Consider the following 23851-nt stretch of genomic DNA (forward strand, 5'->3'; position numbering starts at 1 on the left):
GATGGAGCAAGCAACTAGTAATAAAGCCTAGAATACACTATATTTTAGTAATAACATTGAATGTAAGAACAAGGAGGTCATGATGAACTTGTATAAGACACTAGTTGGTATGTTTCATACAGTTCTAGGCAACACACTTTAGAAAGGACGTGAACACATTGGGGGAGAGTGCAGAAGAGGTTTACAAGAGTACTTCCAGGTATGAAAATAGATTGGAGAAGTTGGGATCGTTTACTTTGAGAGAAGAAGGCTAAGAGGAGATTTGATAGGTGTGTTGAAAATCATGAGGGAGGTGGTCAGAGGGGATGGAGAAAAACTTGTAAACGAATCATAAGAACATAAGAAATAGGAGCAGGAGTAGGCCATCTAGCCCTTCGAGCCTGCCCCGCCATTCAATAAGATCATGGCTGATCTGTCGTGGCTCAGTTCCACATTCCCACCCTCTCCCCATAACCCTTAATCCCCTCTCTTATCAAAAACCCATCAACCCGCGTCTTAAAAATATTTAGCGAGGTAGCCTCCACCACTTCAACGGGCAGAGAATTCCAGAGATTCACCACCCTTTGAGTGAAGAAGTTCCTCCTCAACTCCGTTCTAAACTGCCCCTCCTTTATCTTGAGGCTGTGCCCCCTAGTCCTATCAAGAATGAGAGGCACAGATTTCAAGTAATTTGCAAAGGAAGCAAATGAGATGTGAGAAAATCTTCGTCAGTGGCTTGCAAGTGGTTTTGAGTCTGGAATACACTGCCTGGGAGTGTGGTGGAAGCAGGTTTAAACGAGACATTAGATGATTGTTTGGATAGAAACAAGGATTCCAAGGAAAAGGCAGGAGAATGACGCTAAGTTATAATGCTTATTGCAGAGCCGGTACAGTCCTTCTACACTGTACCAATTCTGTGATTCTGAGTTCCTGACAGCTCAATGGGACACTGAACCCACCTTCAAACTGACATGAAATTTGGGAGAGCAAGATTCCAAAGAAACTCAGGACTCTGTGTTTCGACCTTCCACTAAACCTTGGTTCCCCACCTGCTATAAAGATTAGACCCATTGGAACAAAGTATTCAAGAGCAGGAGTAGACCATTTGAACATTCATGCATACTCTGCCATTCAATAAAAATATCACTGATGTGATTGTGTTTTTTTTGTCACTTAATTATTCCATCTCTCCACCTCATCACAGACCTCTCTCATTTATGCTCCCCATAGCTCTTCTTGCTGAAAAGCTGTTATTGCTAACATCTGCCAGTTCTGATGAAAGATCATCAGTCTGAAACACTTGGCTTGATTTTACGGGAAATCAAGAGGTTGGTCCTATAAAATATGGTGCCATGCACGTAAGCCTAAAGAATGATTCAAAAAGTAACAGTATTTATTAAATTGATTTTTTTAAAAAGCCCAAGGCATAATGTTCTTGTATGCCTTGTTCTCATTCTCAAGACCAGAGGATATGTAAAGGAGTAGGAGAAAGAAAAAATGTTTCATTTTTCATAAAACTATTTATGCTAGAAATTTACCTATTTCAAACAAAATTAAAACCAGTATTTGAATAAATAAATATTTGATTTTTTTATAATTCACATAGATCTACTTCAGAAAGCTGGAAGCAAAAGCAATTGTTTTGTTTTTGTCAAGCTTCTTTATTTGATATTCATTGACAGAATTTCATTGTGTAATTGTTTTTAGACAATGTGTATTAAGTTCAATTTCTTTCGCACTGCTTTGATTGTGAAATTAGTTTTTGAGCACTGAATGACTGTGTTACTCAGGAGCTGTCATGAGCTGCTAATTACACCAACATAGAATATGCATGCCATGTTATCTTTTGTTTTGCCACAATAATACTTGGCCTTGTCAAGAGGCCTTTTTTTCAACCATGATTGAAATGGCATTGTTTAAAAGGTTACAGCAGAAAATGAAAGGCCAACATTTATTTTCAGGAAGCAAAAGATAGTCAGCCTTTGATGTCAAGAAACTGAGAATCTGATTTATTAGGATTTCAAAGCTATTGATCAAGGTGATGCTTAATTATATAGAACTGATGAATTGAGTTATCATACACATGCTGCTTGCATGCAATAAAACAAAACCAAAAAACTGCAGTGTCAAAAATCTCTAATAGTGCACTCTACTTATTTTGTATGTGGTGTGGCGACAATAATGTAATTATAAACATTAAGTCCCATTGTAGCAGATACGTAATTCTGTTTTCTATTCCAGCTTTCAAGACAAAACTGTACTGAACTACAACAAAATTATTTTTCAACACTTTATCAAGCTAATGTCACTCGTATTTTCTCAAGTACACAATTTCCTGTATTTTTTTCCCCTCACGTTGCCTTTGATTTTTTTGCAATCCACCTTAACTCATTGTCTTCTGGTTCTTGTCTCTTTTGCTAATGAGAACAGTTTTTTCAGATTTATTGTGTCCAGATTCCTCACGATTTTGGTCAACTCTATCAAATCTGCTTCAAATCGTCTCTTCTCCAAGGAAAACAACCGTAGCTTATTCAATCTCTCCACGTAATTGAAGTTCATCATCCCTGGAATTATTCTCATGAATCTTTTCTTCACACTCTCTAATTCCTTCACAACATTCCTGAAGTGTAGTGCTCAACTGTGGGGACACAACTCCAGTTGAAGACGAACTAATGTTTTATAAAGCTTCATTATAGCTTCCTTGTTTTTATACTCTGTTGCTGAACTTACAAATTCCAAGATTCCATATAGTTAATTGATTACTTTCTTGCCACCTTCAACAATTTAGGCACAAAAACCACCATTTCCCTCTGTTCCCTTAGAATTGTATGTTTTATATTGCCTCTCCTCATTTTTTCTACTAAAGTGCATCATTTCAAACTTCTCTGGATGAAATTAAATCTGTTGCGTGCTGCCCATTTCACCAGCCTGTCTCCGCCCCCTTGAAGAGATCAGTGTCCTCAAAGTTCATTATACCTCCAAGTTTTGTGCAATCTGCAGATTTTGAAATTGCGTCAAGTCCAGATTATTAATCAAGATCAAGAAAAGCAATGTCCTTATACTGATTGCTGGGGAGCCCCACTATGGATCTTCCTCCAAGTTGAAAAACAACATTCACCGCTACTCTGTTTTCAATCATGCAGTTAATTTCATATCCGTTCTTTCATTGGCCCTTTTGTTTCATGGGCTTTAACTTTTCTGTGGCACTTCTATCAAATAACTTTTGGAAGTCCAGGTACACCACATGAAGTACATTACTCTCATCAACTCCTCCTGCTACCTCATTTAAAAGAAACACTCTCAAGTTCAAAGTAATATAATTTGCCCTTAACAAATCCCTGCTGGCTTTCTTTAATTAACTCTCATTTGTCCAAGTGCCTTGTTAACTTTATTGCAGGCCTTTACTAAGAAGATTGCTCAAGCATCAAATCCAGCCCAAGATCAGGTGCAATGCCCTTTCTTGTCAATTTGGATCTTGTATGTCTTTCTTGTGGGCCATGAATTGGATTCAATTTGAACTTGAATTGGTTTTTGGAGTAAATAAGGAGATAGATTATAAGCTTGTCCTGGCCTCTCTGCAAATAGGCTCTTTAAATTTAAGAATGGAGTGTAACATTCATTTAAAAATACGGTATGGTCATCCAATCTGAGGCCAGCTTGAGGTTCATGGCACATTCAACCCTAGTATTTGGACTGTACTGGAGGGTGTCTTTATCAAACTCAGTGCCGTACCATTGAAACATGATGAGCTATAATTTTATTAACATAAACCTGTGTGCAGGGAAATAAGGAGGCCTATAAAAAATATTGTGACAGTGTGTGTGTACTTTTTTCTATACTTTAAGTTTCTAAAGAAATGGAAATATATTTAAAATGAAGTTGTAAGTGTAAGAATGCACATATTCAACTGGATTTCTTGTTTCCTTTAATTTTCAGTCGTAAAAAATCATAAACTTGGAAATATCGGGTATTGGAAATAAAGTTTCAAAGTCACCTGAAATAAAAGCTTACCCACTAGTGAGGTTAAACTATTGGCTTCTGGTTGCTGAGCTTATCCTTGCATAGTTTTTTGAACAAGATTGTAACATTTGGGTTTCTCCAACCTTCTGGCACTTCCCCTGTAATTGAGGCAGGTTAGAACATAAGAACATAAGAAATAGGAGCAGGAGTAGGCCATCTAGCCCTTCGAGCCTGCCCCGCCATTCAATAAGATCATGGCTGATCTGTCATGGCTCAGTTCCACTTTCCCGCCCTCTCCCCATAACCCTTAATCCCCTCTCTTATCAAAAACCCATCAACCCGCGTCTTAAAAATATTTAGCGAGGTAGCCTCCACCACTTCAACAGGCAGAGAATTCCTGAGATTCACCACCCTTTGAGTGAAAAAGTTCCTCCTCAACTCCGTTCTAAACCGCCCCCCCCTTTATCTTGAGGCTGTGCCCCCTAGTCCTACTGTCTTTTCTGAGCGGGAAGAGTCTCTCCACCTCTATCCTATCCATCCCATTCATCATCTTATACATCTCAATGAGATCTCCCCTCATTCTTCTAAACTCTAACGAGTACAAGCCTAGTTTATTCAGCCTCTCCTCATAGCTCAACCCCCTCAACTCTGGTATCAGCCTAGTAAACCTCCTCTGCACTCCCTCCAAGGCCAAAATATCTTTGCGCAGGTGCGGCGCCCAAAACTGCACACAGTACTCCAGCTGCGGCCTCACCAATGCCCTATACAGCTGCAGCAAGACCTCCCTACTTTTATATTCAATCCCCCTCGCTATGAAGGCCAGCATCCCATTCGCCTTCCTGACCTGCACCTGCAAGCTGGGTTTTTGCAACTCATGCACAAGGACCCCGAGGTCCCTCTGCACCGTCGCCTGCTGCAGTTTTTCGCCACGTAAGTAATAGTCCTTCCTACCATTCTTCCTACCAAAGTGGACCACCTCACACTTGCCAACATTAAATTCCATTTGCCATTTCCTGGCCCATTCGCCCAGCCTATCTAGATTCTTCTGCAGACTCTCCACACCCTCCGCACAATTTGTCGTTCCCCCAATCTTGGTGTCATCAGCAAATTTCGACACCCTACACTCGGTTCCCTCCTCCAGATCATCTATATAAATGGTAAAAAGCTGAGGCCCCAGCACCGACCCCTGGGGCACTCCACTAGTCACCATCCGCCAATCCGAATAGCACCCGTTGACCCCCACTCTCTGCCTCCTATTTGACAACCAATCCTCTATCCACGCTAACACCCTACCCCCAACTCCATGTCCCTCAACCTTCTGCAATAACCTCTTGTGAGGTACTTTGTCAAACGCCTTCTGAAAATCCAGAAAGACCACATCCACCGGCTCTCCTCTATCCACCGCCCTAGACATATCATCATAGAACTCCAGTAAATTTGTCAGACACGACTTCCCTTTAATGAAACCATGCTACGTCTGCTCTATCAAGCAGTTCCCTTCAAGATGCCTCGCAATTTCCTCCTTAATGACGGATTCTAACATTTTACCTACCACAGACGTTAAACTAACCGGCCTATAATTCCCCGCCTTTTGCCTGGCACCCTTCTTAAACAACGGCGTAACATTAGCCGTTTTCCAATCCTCCGGCACTTCCCCGGAATCCAGCGACGTCTGGAAAGTAACCACCAAGGCATCCACTATCACCTCCGCCATTTCTTTCAGAACCCTCGGATGCATTCCATCCGGTCCTGGGGACTTGTCCACAATCAGCCCCTCCAGTCTGTCGAGCACCGCCTCTCTAGTAACAGTAATGTCATTAAGACCCTCCAGTCCTACCACCTTTCCATCACTAACACCCGGCAAATTATTCACGTCCTCCTCCATGAAGACAGAAACAAAAAAGTTATTCAATACCTTAGCCATATCCCCATCCCCTACCACTAGGTCCCCTTTCTCATCCTCTAAAGGACCAACGTTCACCCTAGCCAGCCTCTTCCTTTTTATATATTGATAAAAACTCTTGCTATCCTTTTTTATGTGAAGCGCTAGCCCAGCTTCATAGTTTCTCCTACCCTTCTTTATCAACTTCTTTGTCAATCTTTGTTGACATTTAAACCTCTCCCAATCCTCTTCTCGCCCACTACTCTTAGCTACTCTAAATTCCTCCGCTTTTAATTTAACACTTTCCTTCACCTCCTTCGTTATCCACGGCTTATTACCTCTCCTCCTACTGTCCTTTTTGACCATCGGAATAAATTTCCGCTGAGCACCAAGAAAGATCCCCTTAAAGATCCTCCACTGCTCCTCAGCAGACCCTCCCTCCAACGCGCTCCCCCAGTCCACATTCGCCAATTCTTCTCTCATCCTACCGTACTTCCCTCTATTCAAACAAAGGACGCGTGTCTGGGAACCCACTTTCTCCTCCTCCATCTGCACCAGAAACTCCACCATATAATGATCACTCTCCCCAAGAGGATCCTTCACCGCAAGGTCCCTAATTCTACCCGCCTCATTACATAGCACGAGATCCAAGATAGCTCTCTCCCTCATCGGCTCCAACACGCACTGTTCCAGGAAACTATCCCGGCAGCATTCCAAGAACTCTTCCTCGAGCCCACCGCGTCCAACATGGGTCGACCAATCAATATGCAGATTGAAATCCCCCATAACTACGGCCGTCCCATTCCTGCACACCGCACTTATTTGCGCGTGAACAGCCCGCCCCACCTCCAGATCATTATTCGGGGGCCTATAGACGACACCCACCAGCGTCTTCCTCCCTTTGCTGTTCCTAATCTCCACCCACAACGATTCCACGTTCTGCTCCTTGGCTCCAATATCATCCCTTGCTACCACCTTGATGCTATCCTTAATCAGCAGAGCTACGCCCCCCCCTTTTCCCTCCTGCCTATCCTTCCTAAACACTTGATAGCCCTGTACATTCAGCTCCCAGTCCCTGTCACCTTGCAGCCACGTCTCTGTAATGGCCACCAGATCGTATCCATTTGTGTCGATCTGCGCCACCAGTTCATCCACTTTATTCCGAATGCTTCGTGCATTCAGATAAAGCGCTTTCATCCCAGCCTTCACCTGGACCCTATTTGCCGTAACGCCACCAACTATACTCACGCCCCCTACTCCCTCTATTATTGGGACATCCTCGGCCTCTTCCTTTACCTGTACCCTCTCCTTAACTTTAGACCTCGTAACGTCACCTACCCTCGCACCCTCCCCCCCCCTAATTAGTTTAAAGCCCTGTCTACAGTCCTCTTTACTCGATTCGCCAGCACTCTGGTCCCAGCACAGTTCAGACCAACCCCATCCCGCCCGAACAGGTCCCACCTACCCCAATACTGGTGCCAATGCCCCATAAATTCAAACCCATTCCTCCCACACCAATCCCTGAGCCACCCATTCACTTCCTTAATCCTGTCAACCTTACGCCCGTCTGCACTCGGTTCAGGCAGTAGCCCAGAGATGACCACCTTGTCGGTTCTACTTTTTAATTCCATTCCAAGCTTTTCATACTCCCTCCCCAGATCCTCAGTCTGCATTTTGCTTACGTCGCCGGCACCCACATGTACCACAACGACCGGATTCTCACCCTCCCACTCCAGGTTCCTCTGCAGCCCAGCTGCGACATCCCGGACCCGAGCACCAGGCAGACAACACACCCTTCTGTGCACTTTGTCATTGTGACAAAGGACAGTGTCAATACCCTTCACCCCACTATCCCCAATCACTACTACGTTCCTTTTCCCCTTCTCTTTGCCTATGTCCTGCTGCATCACTGTACCGTGTGCAGTTTGCTCACCAACCTCACCTGCCTCGTCCTCTTCCAGACTGGAAGCAAGAACCTCAAACCTGTTATGCAGATTTAGAGGCTGAGGCCTCCGCTCCCCACCCTCCTTCCTCCTCTCCCCACTCTCCTTCCTCCGCTCCTCACCCCCCTTCCTCCTCCCAGCAGCCCCCTCTTGTCCCTGACCCTTAGAGTTAGCCAGTCTAGGGGGGGTGGATGTCACTTGCACCCCATTGACAATGGCACCCTCTCTCCCCTTGATGAGCCTCAGTGTCTGTAGCTCAGAGGCCAGCTCATCTACCTTGAGCTGGAGCTCCTCCAGCAACCTGCACTTACTGCAGACATGGTCACTGGGATGGACCCTGGAGTCCACCAGTTCCCACATCATACAGAAACCACACATCACACGCCCCTCCATTATTCACTGTAGTAGTCTTGAAAAATTTTTTTTTTTCTTGTTTTTTCAAACGAACTCACCTGGCCTTTTTTCCTTCCAGCCCTTTTTGATATTAAGCCCTAATAACTCACTCTGCTTCCCCCTCACTCCGCTGCCCGCTCCGACGCTGCCCGCTGTCTACACCAGGCCTCCTTTTAAACCTGGCACTGATTTAAAGCTGTTGGCCCACAACTGCCTTCTAACCACTCCCTCAGAATTCTTAAAGCAGTAAAAACAATAAATAAATGCTTTAAACAGTTCTACAAAGAACAAAGTGCTTTAGACTTATTTTAAACAGGTTTTTAACAGGTAAAATCTTAGCTCTCTCTCTGCTCCTTCACTCGTCTGCTCCAGCAAACAATGGAAGGCTTCACCGTGTGGCCAGTTGATAATTAAAGCTGTTGGTCCACAACTGCCTTCTAACCACTCCCTCAGAATTCTTAAAGCAGTAAATACAATAAATAAATGCTTTAAACAGTTCTACAAAGAACAAAGTGCTTTAGACTTATTTTAAACAGGTTTTTAACAGGTAAAATCTTAGTTCTCTCTCTGCTCCTTCACTCGTCTGCTCCAGTAAACAATGGAAGGCTTCACCATGTGGCCAGTTGATAATTAAAGCTGTTGGCCCACAACTGCCTTCTAACCACTCCCTCAGAATTCTTAAAGCAGTAAATACAATAAATAAATGCTTTAAACAGTTCTACAAAGAACAAAGTGCTTTAAACTTATTTTAAACAGGTTTTTAACAGGTAAAATCTTAGCTCTCTCTCTGCTCCTTCACTCGTCTGCTCCATCCTCTGCAATTTTTTTACTCTTTTCTCAGTATACAGGATGCATCTGATCCAGTCTCTGACTTACCAACTTTTCACTACAACCAGCCTTCTTATTACCTTCACTTTATAAATATTTTTCTCTCAATCCTCTATCACAATGACTTGGGCAGCAGGTTTGTTCCTTGGAAAGACAGTTGCAAAGTATTTGTTTAGTTCCTCAGCTTATATCTTTGCTTCAATGTGCAAAATTGCATTTTGGTCTCTAATTGGTCCTGCTGCCCTTTCTACAATCATTTTACTACTTATGTTCCTTTAGAAGTCTTTTGGATTCCCATTTACGTTAGCTGCCAGTCTCTCTTTTTTCTACTGCTATTTAATTTTAATTCTATCTCTAGACTTGATTAAATAATTAAATATTGATAACTTATCAGATAATTACAATCAAAGTAGCTTACTATTGTGCTTATCAATCAATCTAATCGCACTAGAGTAGATTTTTGAACTCCTTTGAGGTAATATTACACAGTAAAACTTTTGTCAAGGAGTTTGCTTTTTACTTCAGAGGGAGAGAGATATGCACAGATTTGGATAATTATAGTTCTTTTGATCCAACCAGAAAGTTGCAATAAAGAGGCATCACTAATGCACATTGTTATAAAAAACAGAAACTTGAAGGAAACTTATGAGCAGCTTTTGCAAAGCTCGCCGGTCGCTAGTTTCCCTAGCGCATTTTTAGCGCTATCGTTTCTCGCTGGAAATTGGCACAGAGCTGATTATTTTATGGAAATCTCCATTTACCATCCCAGGCCCGCAAGCATCCCCCCATCCCCCGCCCCCCACCCTCTCGCATGGATTGATTCCCTCCAGCAGGTTTAGCAACTGCTCTCCAGTAACGGCGAATAGACATCCTGATGCTGCTGGTGGTGACAGTGGCCATTGAGGCCCCCTCCGGGAGTTGGAGACAAGGGGCTTACTGGCACTGCCCACCAGGTACTGGGCAGTGCCAGGGGATGGTGCATACTGGGAGGGACGGGGACTATTGGGAGCGATTGATGGGGAGGGGGGACTTGCTGCTACTTTACACCTGGAGCATTGGGAGAGGGAGGAAGGAAGACAAACGGGCTGGTCATCGGAGTGAAGGGTGGTGAGAGAGACCAGGGCTGGCGGGGAGGCCCAGTAGGCCAGCGATCAGAGGTAGGGGGTCTGGAAAGCTAGCAATTGGGGGTTGCGGAGCTGGCCAGCAATCATGAGGCTGGCAATAGGTAGCCACTGCACATGTGCCAATCAGAGCAAGCACAGTGGTCACTCGGCACTATGCTACTAGCCCCGCCCCCCTACTTACCAGAGTGAATTATGCTGAGGCACTCTGTAATGTTCAGAGTGTCGGAGATTCGATCTGGTACATACATCCAAAAAAAAGGCAGGAAATACACCTATTTTCCCACCTGTTGGGCACTTAGGCTTCTTTGGGAGAGTCCCAGCCATGCCGTATGTGCTTTGTTTTGTTTATAATGAGATTTTGTAATTGATATTAATGTAACTAAATATTTATATAATTGTGCTATTCATCTATGCAGCTGTAGTGGATATACACTATTTCTGAATCAAACATCTCCTTTGACAATGTCCTTAGGAATATAGTTCCAATATATCCATAAAATATTTAGCTACAATCTGTAAAGGAACAAAGGGACCTGGTGGTTTATGTGCATAAATTGTTGAAGGTGGCAATAAAGGTCAAGAAAATAGTCAATAAAGTGTAGGAGATCTTGGGGTTTATAAGTTCAGCAATAGAGTATAAAAACAAGGAAGCTACGATGAACTTTTAAAACATTAGTTCGGCATCAACTGGACTTGTGTGTCCAAAGTTGAGCACTACACTATTGTGGCTCTGTTTGATTCTGACCTTTGATTTCTCTACCTATTACTTTTCTTATTTCCCTTACTGTCTTTTGTTCCTGTCTCTGATTCCTCCTCTCTGACTCTTTGCGTAGGTCTCCCTCACCCTACCATATTCATTTAAACCCTCCCCAATCACTATCAAATATTACCCTTAGGACATCAGTCCCAGTCCTACCCAGGTTTGTACTGTTCCCCCCTCCCCTTAGCATCACCTCTTCAGCCACATGTCCATCAGATATATCCTGCTACTTCGACTCTGGCTAGCATGTGAAATTGGCAGTAATCCTTAGATCACTATCTTTGAACATAGAACATTACAGCGCAGAACAGGCCCTTCGGCCCACGATGTTGCGCCGACCAGTTAAAAAACAATGACCCTCTAACCTAAACCAATCCCTTTCCATCCATAAACCTATCCACGGATCTCTTAAACGCCCCCAAACTAGGCGCATTTACAACTGCAGCAGGCAGGGCATTCCAATCCCTCACCACCCTCTGGGTAAAGAACCTCCCCCTGACATCCGTCCTATAACTAGCTTTCTCCATCCGAGGAAAAAGGCTATCACTCTAAATGCCTGCTGATCCTGTCTCACAACTTACTCACTATAGAAGTTAGGCTCACTGGCCTGTAGTTCCCAGGCTTTTCTCTGCAGCCCTTAAACAAAGGCATAACATATGCCACCCTCCAGTCTTCAGGCACTTCATCTATGGCTGTTGATAATTCAAATATCTTTGCTAGGGTATCATCTGAGCATAGTCACTGCTTGACTGTGCTTGAAACCTTCTCGTAGCTAATTTTAGAATAACATGAAGTGGAAGAAAATGGGACAAAATATGAATTATTGGTTTAAAATGCTATAATTAATTGGTATGGTGCACACTTTTGCTGAGCAAAAATTAATAATGAATTCTACAATTAGTACTTTCAATACTGAAAAGTTTTTTTGTGTTCTAGTTTCATTAGATGAGGTGGAAAACAATCAAACTATTTCCCAGTTTCTGCACCCTCAAGCTTGGTACATTGTGTATGCAGATAAGTTCACCTGTCCAGAAGATGATGAAGATAGAAGAGGTTCTGGGGGCTTTGTTGCAAAGACTATCAAGTTTAAACTTTTGTTACTGAACCCAGATGCAGATAACAATCCACTGGATCACTTTAGTGCCGAGGAGTCTGGTAAGTAGCTGTGCTTTCTCTACTTTGCTAAGCCTCTGCCAATACTGTTCTGAAATTGGACTTGGATGGGAGCATTCAGGATGACACTTCACCCAAATTTCAATTTTTGCCCTGTGAAAGCACAAAAGAATGTTTGAAATTTGGGACTCAAGCCTATGTTCCACTGGTCTCTGATTATCATGCAGAATTAATATGGCACTTCTCTTTTCATAAAAGAAAACAGTACATCTTTGTGCTCACCACCAGTTTGCAACACAGAGAGCTGACATTGTCACCTTTACAAAGCTGACCTTAATTACATTCTAGCACTTATTTCAGTGGCTTTTTTTATCATACAGAGATTGAGAGTACTTAGGAACAGGTTTGGACAGATTGAGGTCAGAATGGCCCTGCTGAATTATTTCTGGGATCCTGGGTGCCAAGCATTTGGCAAATATGATAGAGATATCATATTTGATTTGGAGGACTGTAGATTCAAAACATTCTTGCAAGTCTTCATAATGTTATGTGACACATCATGCAATTCTGAGGTAAAACAAAATAACATGCTTGTATTTTTAAAATGTCATTCATATCCTGCAGATGTCCCAAAATTCTTTGCAGCTAATGAGATACTTTTGATGTATATCCACTGCAGCAATGTAGAAAATAAGAAAACAAATTTACCCACTGAAATTTGAGAAGGGGGAGATCAGACCACTGTGGACTAGTTAGCCTAACATCAGATGATGGGAAATTAGTAGGTTATGTAATTAAGGATCAGCTGACTGAACATTTGTTAAAATTTTCAGCTAATATGAGAATGCCAGCATGAATTTGTGAAGGGTAGGTCACACCTGACAACCTGACACATAGATCATGGATCATAGAAGCCTACAGTGCAGAAGGAGACCATTGAGTCTGCACCAACCACAATCCCATCCCAGGTGCTATTCCCACACATTTACCCCACTAATCTCGCTAACCTAAACATTCCAGGACACTAAGGGACAATTTAGCCAATTAACCTAACCAGCACATCTTTGGATTGTGGGAGCACCCGGAGGAAACCCACACAGACATGGGGAGAACATGCAAACTCCACACAGTCACCCAAGCTGGGATTTGAACCCAGGTCTCTGGCGCTATGAGGCAGCAGTGCTAACCAATATGCTATCAATCTTTGGTTGTTGGCTCCAAAAGCCAAATTCAAATTGAATGAAGAATTATGAATGAAAGGAGGCCATTCAGCCCATCATACCTGTGCTGACTATTTTGAGTTGGGCCCACTTTACCCTTGGAAGTATTTACCCAATTCCTTTTGGAAGTTATGTTGGAATCCACTGCTGAAGGAATTTTTTGAAGAGCTGACTAACAGTGGATAGGGCATGTTATTAAGTGAACATTCCTAATGCATTTGATACAGCATCTCATAAAAACCTGTTAGCTTAAGCTCATGGAATTGAAAGCATTTTGGTAGAAAAATTGGTTGAGCAGCGAGACACAGAATAGGCATTGTTGGTAGCATGGACTAGTAGTGTCCTGCATAGATCTGTGTTGGGATCTCAGCGGTTCACCATTATTTATTAATGATGTAGATGATAGAATTGAAAGCCACTTAGCCAAATTTGCTGATGACGCAAAGATAGACAGCATTGTAAGCTATGTGGATAAAGGCATACCAATGTCAGATATTGATAGCCTTGCGCATTCACTTAATCTATCGTTAAAATGTAATTTTGATTACTTTGTTCATAATTTAAATCAATGAACAGTTACACAGACATGGAGTGGGAATTAAGGGTTTGGCAAACCCCATTTTCCCACTTTACCAGAAAAGTAATTACAGTGAAACAGTAACTGAAGAGACTGCTAGCTATATAATGCTTTGCAAAGTGAATTAAAACTGCACATAATAAGATTTGATTTATCTGTGATTCTTGAAATTGAATGTAAGGAAATCTGAAATTTTAGCTGTTACTAGGGGGCATAACTATAAGGTTCATGGTGGGAGATTTAGGAGGGATGTCTGAGGTAGATTCTTTACTCAGACAGTGGTTGGGGTGTGGAATGCACTGCCTGCTGTGATAGTGGAGTCGGACACTTTCGGAACTTTCAAGTGGTTATTGGATAGGCACATGGAGCACACCAGAATGATAGGGAGTGGGATAGCTTGGTCTTGGGTTTGGATATAGCTCGGCACAACATCGAGGGCCGAAGGGCCTGTACTGTGTTTTTCTGGTTAAGCAGTGGATAATCCAAAATAAATTGCATGCTAAATACAGATGAAACTAAAACAAATATTTTAGAAGCTAGAATCCAAACTGGTTATTATTCAGCAAATTAAACCTGAAATGTTAAAACAAAAACAGAAATCCAAATTTAAAATGCTGAAAATCTACACAAGTAATCAGCATTTGAAACCTGGAAGTTCTCCATACAATAAATGCATTTGAGGTCACTTCTAGCTTGCCACCAACTCTCATGTCTCTTTCAGCAACACGAATGCAGTGCTGTTCATATTCTTATACTGTCTGAAATTAAGACTCAAGAACAACCACATAACAAAACAGAAGAAGTTAACAAAAACAAAAGCTTATGCTACATTTCCCTAAAGTGCAGGTATTGAACACAATTTGTAGGCCATGACGCCAGAGACCCTGTCCATCACTTTTTGTTATGGTATAAATCGATACGCTGTTCAAGTTAGCAAATTTCCGGCAATTATTATTGCCTACAAAACACACACACATAAATAATACACTGACATTAAATAGCAGTTTTACTTTGTACAAAAGAAAATGCTAACATGACAGCAGCAAAATGGTTTTGTGCCAATTTTATGTGGAAAATGTGTCTAGTCTGCAATACTGTACTTATTCAATCATAGTGTCACTTTTTTATGAAGTCAAACAGATATATGCTGCTTCTGTTAATGCTTTGCCAGAACAAATTTCTGCCATTGGGTGGCAGTGTAGCACTGAACAGTGGCATAAAAACATGTTTTGCAGATTACTATCTGGTCTTTAGTTACAGCAGACTTAAACGCTGAAAATAAACATATGGTTTTGATGGAAATCATAATAGTGAAAGTAAACAATGAGAAGGAAAATTTAAAAAGAAAATCAATTGAGAAAATTAATTAGCTTTGTTTGTCTCAGCAATTTTAAACACCAGTTGCACACACGGAGACAAGTAATAGCTTTCTGATGATAAGAAGTGAGCAGATTGACATCCGGTTACACACCCTGCCGATTTTTGGTTTTGTTGACTTCAATCAGCTGGATTTTGACTATGCAACTGATCTGCAAATGCCAGTTTTCCACCCACATCAAAGCAAAACTGATCTCTTGGTTAGACTCTATAATTTATTGTATCAAGACATAAATAGACAGTAAACAAACAAAATATTCAGTATTGCTTCAAAAAAAAGTGCTGTCAAAGATTTTCATCTTATGTACAATGACAGAATCACAAGAATACCAAAATTCAAAGGGAACAACAATTTATATTTCACAAGAAAAGTGTGCTGATTGGTTGACAAGTGAACTCTGACACAAATGAGCAATGAATTTCTGTGCTGGTGTGATGCCAGGCTTTGGAACATGCTATATGTCCCAATGCCTGGTGGATCACATCAAACAGGATGTCTCTCCAGGTGTTTGTAATGTGCAGAGTACTCAACGCACTCAACCAATCTGTACTTGAAAAAATCAGAACATAGTGTCCAACATTAGATCTGATTCTGCAATTGGACAACACTAAGTAAACAATTCTGATTGTGCTCAGAATTACACCAACAAATAAATTTAAGATTGTTTGTTGTGCTTACAATACAGCTCACTTCTGTGTGCTAGAAACTACATATACTCATTCTAGGGACGTTAGTATGCAAACAGAAAATGCCTGGGCCTTGCACTATTTTCAGGTAAACAGAAGTTTTGGGGGATAATTATTCCCTGGTACTTTCCCCATGAATGACCCCTCAGAGTTGATTTGCCAGGTTTTCATTTAAATGAAAGATTGAGGGATAATTGTTCCCTGGCAATGCCTCTGTCAATCAATGTCCACATGTCAATCAATCAACACCCTTTTGCCATGCAGTATAAATTGTTGTTCCTTTTGAAATTTGGTATTCTTACGATTCTATTCTGTTGAGTGCAAGATGAAAAGCTTTGACAGCATGCCTCTTTTTCTCCACAGTATTCACATTCTGTACTACTGAGTTCTAAGCAACTACTTTCATTTATATTGCACCTTAATTAATAAAAGAACCCAAGGCATTCAACAGAGTATGACACTGAGTCACATAATGAGATTTTAAGACAGATTCCCCTTATTTTTTTCAAAATAATTTAAGACAACCATCCTCCAGTATTCTTAATAACTTTCCAGTACCTGCACCCCGTTTTGTAAAACAGTTGGATATTTGTAGATTTGCACTGACCCAGTTAAGGTTGGAAACTTCCCTGTTTTCCAGCATTTGTTTAATGCTGGCCAAATTAATTCTTAATCATTTTTCCACTACACTTTTTGTTGAGTGAACATTGTCCACACAACACTCAACTGGTACTTTCTTACCTGATTTGCCGGTAAAAAATGTGTCAGACAAACATATTCCCATATCCAACGCCTCCATACTGCTAGGGTTTCAGCCCCCATGTGCTTTTGACTAATCTTTTTATTTTCTTTGCTTCCCAGGCCAAGGGGCAACATTTTCCTTTCTTATTTGCCAAGAATATTATGAATCCAGCACCACTTGAATGTCCATCTGATAGATTGGCATGTGAAGCATCACTAAACTTTTTATTCTTTCGAGACTAAATTAAGTCAATGGTTTACCAACCTTATTCTTTCTTGATCGTTCAAAAGTAATTTGACCTCTTGCATTGGAAGCTGCTTCCTGCAATCATTGTTTGTTCTGGTCCAATATTACATACCATGACTATCATCTTGGTGTCAATTTTAATGGAATGTTTCAATGTCCTTGATGATTCCTTGGGTCCCTTTTCTGCCACTTCCAGGCAAAGAAATTGAAGTTTATCTTTTCAGTCCTATGATTATGCAAAATGAAGATTATGAAATGACATGAAATGTTATCACTAGGGCAATGTCCTCCAAGCCTTAAAGGCCTTATTATGTTCTGAAAGTTGGATAAAATTGTTTTTTTTTCCAAACACCTGGATCATGCATCAAAACAATTATGTCGGATATGTGGGAGCTTGAAGGAGTCCAGTGAGGACTCCAAAAATAATTATTTTATCAGATTGACAGACTCCTTAATTGACAGACAAGGGAATTAAGGGTTATGGGGAGAAAGCGGGAAAGTGGAACTGCTCCACTTCAGATCAGCCATGATCTTATTGAATGGCGGAGCAGGCTCGAAGGGCTAGATGGCCTACTCCTGCTATTTTTTATGTTCTTATGTTCTTAAACACAAGCAATTTCATATCTTCTGATTCTCCTAGTGCTGGGAATTTTAACTTTTTAATGTTTTATTAGCCTGCAAGATCTCTCTGACTGTGGCACACTACGACATATTACTGAGCTCTTGGACATTATAGCTCCCATCTGCATAGCCAATTTAGTTGTCCTATCATACTCCTCAACAACTCTGTTTCTTTCTCGTTGGCCCATTCCTCTTTTTCTATTGACCTTTCTCTGGTGATGGGAATGGGATCAATACTGTTTAGATATCCCTGTTAAGACATCATTACACCAGATGTATTTTGTTGGATGTCAAGACCAAGATATCGAAAAGCACCAGTTGCTAGACTCCCTACTTTAGGGCGAAATGGTGGCACAGTGGTTAGAACAAAGAAAGAACAAAGAACAAAATCAGCCCGGGAAACAGGCCCTTCGGCCCAACGAGCCCGTGCCGCCAACTCAACACCACCAGTCCATCTCTCTACTCATGATCCCTATCTAATGTTTTATGGCTTCACAGTGCCAGGGACCTGGATTCAATTCCTGGTTTGGGTCACTGTCTGTGTGGAGTTTGCACATTCTCCCCATGTCTGCATGGGTTTTCTCCAGGTGCTCTGGTTTCCTGCCATATTCTGAAAGACGTGCTGGTTAGTTGCATTGACCCAAACAGGCACTGGACTGTGCCGAGCAGGGGAATTTCACAGTAACTTCAGTATTAATGTAAGTCTTACTTGTAACTAATAAATAAACTTTACTTTTAATTCTGTTTTCAGCTACTCACTTTTTTCAAATTCTTCTGTGCCACCCCATAAGAAATCATCCAAATGCATTGTAAAACTTTGAGCTAATTTTCCTTTAACCTTCCAGTAAAACATTGCTGGATCTGCTTTTACTGGACACAACCAGTCTTCAATAACACAGATTGTACAAAGAAATACCAAACCCTTGATGCATCACTTAACCCCATATACACATTTGTTTAATTTCCACAAATGTCCCTTTATATTACCTGCTTCTTTGGGGGTCCTCAAAAAAACTTTTCTCTGAAATGTTTCACCCTGAAGAAATGCTGCTTTGATATCTATTGATTTACACATCCATTTATGAGGTGCTAGAACAGTGAAAATCATTTTCAGTGCCATTTTCCCTGCTGTGGGTGAATCAACCTTAATGTCTCTCCCATCCAAATGTTCCTCATACCCATGAGCTACTATTCTGGCTTTAGCTTTATACGTTCCTTCTTGCAAAACTTTCTCTGTGCAAACCCACTTATGGGACAAAGCAGGCTGCCCTTTGTCTGGTACCTCAGTGTGCACCCCAAACTCCTTCCAACTGTCCATTCCTCTTTTTTTGGCCTCTCTTATTTCCACAAGCTCTATTTTATTTGCAGCTATCAATACTTCCTTATTATGGGGGCTTCTAATCCTATTCCTATCATTGGTTTGATTCCTAGCCTTCCTCATTATGCTCCAGCCTCTACTGCTGTCCGTTTCTATCAGGGCTGCTACTCTCAAATTGCTGTTCTGTTGACATACCTTCGGTCACAGATTCATGACTTTTTTCTGGGTTCACGAATAGTTACTGTTTCATCCTCAGGATTTCGGTCTCACTTTTTTTGTTTACATGTGTCCACCTCATTTTCCCAATCTATAGCTTCGGCTTCTTGCCCTCGCTTTTCAATGTTGAGCCAGTGTTTGTTCTTTCCTGCTTTCCCGATTATAGTGGCCTTCTTCCACTCACTTGACCCTTCGGATATGTATGGTACCACTGTGTCTATTCTGAGTAGCTGAACCTTTAAAGTAGCAGTTTCATTCCCTGCTTCAATGTTCTTTTTGATCATTAGATTCCCTCTCATCTACTGTTGACTGATCTTCATAATAACTCAGGGTATGTGCATGTGAGGTACAAGTGCACCCTGCATTTCTGCATCTTGCTCAGATGCTTCAAATTCATACCCAAGTCCCAGTACTCTCGAAGAATGGGGAAGTGGTATGTATAGATGGCAAGGTAGTTAGTTATATTGCACAATAACTACCTAGCTGTCTATACGTATCACTTTCCCGTGCCCTTTCCACCCTTTTTTGCCCTCTCTTTTACAGTAGACCCTATTCCCTTTCTCAAAGTATACCCGCAATGGCCTTATGTGATACCTTAGAGCCCTTCTTATCTGTTCTGAAACCTCAACCTTAATGAAGGCCTTTCTCCCTGCATGCATAGTGTTTAAGTGTGCAGAAAACATGGAGCTATTGCTTGTGCCTTCTAGCGCTGGGGAGCATCTGTTAATACTAATGGCAACTTCAGATTCCTCCCATATACCAACTGGTATGGACTATAGCCCCCCACCATTTGTAACAAATTTTTCACATGCACTGCGCATACTGATGCAACCTACAATTTATGTACCAGTTGATCCACCAAAACTTTATAGAACATAGAACACTACAGCACAAACAGGCCCTTCGGCCCACGAGTTGCGCCGATCACATCAACACCTATCTATAACCCCCAATCCCATAAAACCCCATATACTCATCCAGAAGTCTTTTAAAAGACCCCAGCGAGTTCGCCTCCATCACCACTGACGGCAGCCGATTCCACTCACTCACCACCCTCTGAGTGAAAAACTTACCCCTAACATCACTTCTGTACTTTCCTCCCCGCACCTTAAATCTGTGTCCATTTCAACCCGGGGAAATAGCCTCTGAGAATCCACCCTATCCATTCCTCTCAACATTTTATAAACCTCTATCAGGTCGCCTCTCAACCTTCGTCTCTCCAGGGAAAAGAGACCCAGCTCCCTCAACCTAACTTCATAAGGCATGCCTCCCAGTCCAGGCAACATCCTTGTAAATCTCCTCTGTACCCATTCAATAGCTTCTACGTCTTTCCTATAGTGAGGCGACCAGAACTGCGCACAGTACTCCAAATGAGGCCTGACAAGGGTCTTATAAAGTTGCAGCATTACCTCCCGACTCCTAAACTCAATCCCTCGATTAATGAAGGCCAGTACACCATACGCCTTCTTGACCACCTCTTCCACCTGCGAGGCCGATTTAAGAGTCCTGTGGACCTGGACCCCAAGATCCTTCTGCTCTTCAACACTACTCAGACTCCTGCCCTTGATAGTGTACTCGTTCATCCCGTTGGTTCTGCCAAAATGGATGACTACGCATTTATCCGCGTTGAAGTCCATCTGCCACTTCTCCGCCCAGTCCTGCATCCTATTTATGTCCTGCTGCAACTTATGGCAACTTTTGCAACTTTTATGCAACATGTCATCTATAACAGCATGATTCCTTTCACAGAGGCCATTGCTGAATGGGCTCAGTGCTGCAGTGTGCTTTATTATAATATTTAAATTTTTGCACATATCTCGAAACTCATCATTTGCAAATTTGCTCCCATTGTCCACCAAAATTTAGACAGTGCCTCCAATCCTGTTCCAATCCAGTGGGTCATAATTTTACCTATAATGGTCTTCTTATTTTTGCTGTAAATCACTGTGGATATGTTAAACTGGGTGGCCATGTCCACAAAGTGCAATAGATTGATGCCTTTGACCTTGTCCCATATCTTTAGATCCGTCACCACTACATCATTTAAATCTCATGCTAATGGTAGACTAATGACTGGATGTGGGGGTGTCCTTCTATATTTTGTGCAAATTTCACACTGGGCTGATGTTTGTCCTGAGATCATTATATCCTTTATCTGGCACATCTGCATCCTGCAGCAGTGCTGTCAGTCTCTGTGGTGCTGGATGATCAAACTGCTTATGGAATTTCAGAATAATCTTTTTGTCCATCATACTGTTGTCTATTAGCGACACTAATGCTTCATGAATCATTTGGTTTGATCATTTTAGTTGCTTAAAGGAAGGTAATAATGGCCAGATCTTGTAAAATGTAGGTCCACAGTTTTCTCCAAAGACCACAGCTTTATCCTTTTGCAAATCAATGGTCATCTGAGCTTTCTTCATTGGAGACATGCTTAACCACAAAGGTATATCACTGGAAACTACATTTGTACTGATTCCCACAATCTTACAGGGAAGTATCACCTTTCTGGAGGATGTTAGAATGTTGTCATCTCCAAGTCTAAAGCAGGTGGAACTATCATGTTCTTTTACTTCCTTTCGGTCTTTATGATCAAGAGACTCTAAATAACAATCTAGCCAATCTTGGCTGCAGACAGTGCACATACATCCACTATTTAAAGCCACAAGATTGAAAGAGTCTATCATCAGGACACTCATTATGCACACAACTTTTCTGCCACCTAAACAATGCCTTCCTGGTCCTTATCCTCATCACTGTGTCATGTGATTTCAAAGACACGATTTCTCCTTTTTGGACAGTTTACAATGTAGTGGTATGTATGGGGAAATTGCATTGGAAATAGCATCCCTCTAGCATTCCTTCAATTTAAACGTTTTTTTATCAGTTTCCCATGTGCATCTTCTTTCCCCATTTTCAAATTGGTTATAACTGTTTTTGACATTGTTATTCACGTCTTTGTTTAAAGGCCTAAGTATACCATTTGGGTCACCATTGGCATTCTGGTCTGTATTGAACAAGGTGGCAGGGAAGGATTGTTTCCCAAAAAACCTTTTTAATGATGCTGCCATCCGATCAAAGAGGGGCTCTGTTCCACTTAATTGTATTCCAGTCATTACTAAAAGAGTATCCATATGCAACAGACATGCACAGTCCAAAAACTTAAAAGCCAATACTGCATCTGGAATCTCCAAATTAAATTTCATTAGCCTGTTAAGGCCCCTCTCAAAATCCATGATATAGTCTGCCATGGACTGGTGTCATGTCTCCCAATCCTGTCAATCATCGCCCATTCTTCATAATTCTGCAAGAACTCATCTTTCTGGTAAAACTTATCTAAGTATTTGTAGCAGGAGTTGTAGCCCTTCTTTATTCAGGACATCTGCTGTCCAATTGGAAAATACTTTCCTTCTTGTTCCTAACTGGAAGTGACAAAGCTAAAGCCATACCTTGCTTCTTTTTTGGTATTGTAATGATGTGGGTCCACATTTCCATCTCTGCCTTCTATTGCCAATATGGTTCAGCATCTGAAAAGACAGGGGGACAATCAAATCCCACCAATTTACTTCTATCTTTTGCCATGATTGTAGCACTTCTTCAAAAACAAACACCGAGATACAATGGGTTTTCCTCTGCTACCAATGTTTCCTCAGAAGGAACTCTTCAAAATACAGATAATGAAAATATAACAACTTACTTCAACTTGTAAATCAAAGAAAGGGTTTAGTAAAGAAACATCATTACTCCAAACTTGGGGCCTTGCCCTGGACCACTCCAAGCTCACCACAATGCTGAACAGGTTCTTAGTGAGTCAGCTAGTCAGCTGACTATAACATCACTCTGTAATTGGTTCCATGGTTTAGCTGACCCTTAGATCTTGTAAACGTGCCATTTACAGGTCCAGGCAGCGGGCGATCGGGGGGGGCCGTCCATCCTGACTGTCTGCCCCTCTACTGCGGCTACGTTCACGGCCAGGTGTCCCTGGAAGGGAGCATGCGGTGTCCGTGGGTACAGTCGACGCCTTCCATGCCCACTGGGCACCGCAGGGGCTGGGATGCGTTACAGACTCCGACAATCACATTTTGATTTGACGTGTCTTAAATTTCCTTTGTACTTTTTGTTTTTGTTCAGGCCGTTCCCCTTTCCTTTTGGGGAGCCACCCCTTTTAGTTTGTCCTAACGTAATTTGAGTTTGTTTACTTGGTTTGACCGAAAAATAGCCCCCTTGCATCTTGCTCCTATTGGTCACATTACATCCAATACAAAGTTGTCACTAGTTACATTCTAACAGCAGAAGTAGGCCAATTGGCCATTTGAGCCTGCTTCATCATTCAGTACAATTAGGGCTGAGCTGGTACCTTAATTCTACCTTTGCACATTAACTTCAAATCCCTTAATTCTCTTAGTATCCAAAAAAATCTATCAATCCCCCTTGAATATACTGAATAACTGATCATTTACGATAAAAAAATCTGAAGATTACAATCCTTTGAGTAAAGAAATTTCTCCACATCTTGGTCCTAAATGGCTATCCCATTTTTTGTGACTGTGATTCCCTCGTCCTAAACTGGAGAAGCATCCTTCCAGTGTTGAGCCGATCAAGCCTTTTAAAAATTTAGAATGCTTCAACAAGATAATTCTTTGAAATTCTGGAGCATGTAGTCTCATCTACCAAATCTCTCCTCATTGGACTATCCCCTCATCCCAGGTATGAACCTTTGTTGCACTCCCCCCAAGGCTTGCATATTTTTCCTGGGGTAAGGACACCTAAACTTGGCCTCACCAAGGCTCTATAAAGTTGCCAGAAGCTCTCTTTATGCTTGTTTTCCAATCTTGTTATAAGGTAAGATGCCATTTACTTTCCTG

General features: G+C 41.8%; 1 protein-coding gene across 4 annotated transcripts in view; it reads left to right on the forward strand.

Moving 5' to 3' along the window:
- The window catches only part of gpr180 (G protein-coupled receptor 180), a 145571-nt gene that overhangs the window by 59463 nt on the left and 62257 nt on the right, over positions 1-23851 (forward strand). For 2 of the 4 annotated variants that reach the window (XM_080198146.1, XM_080198147.1), the window contains exon 3: positions 11806-12024. The exons of 1 other annotated variant lie outside the window; for it this stretch is intronic. In XM_080198146.1, coding sequence (XP_080054272.1) covers positions 11806-12024 — 219 coding nt within the window. The remainder of the gene's footprint in view (positions 1-11805; positions 12025-23851) is intronic. One more of the 4 variants, XM_080198148.1, reaches the window with a different exon arrangement.

This window comes from Carcharhinus amblyrhynchos, chromosome 10 (assembly GCF_965287045.1).
Source record: "Carcharhinus amblyrhynchos chromosome 10, sCarAmb.v2.hapA, whole genome shotgun sequence".
Lineage (NCBI taxonomy): Eukaryota > Metazoa > Chordata > Chondrichthyes > Carcharhiniformes > Carcharhinidae > Carcharhinus > Carcharhinus amblyrhynchos.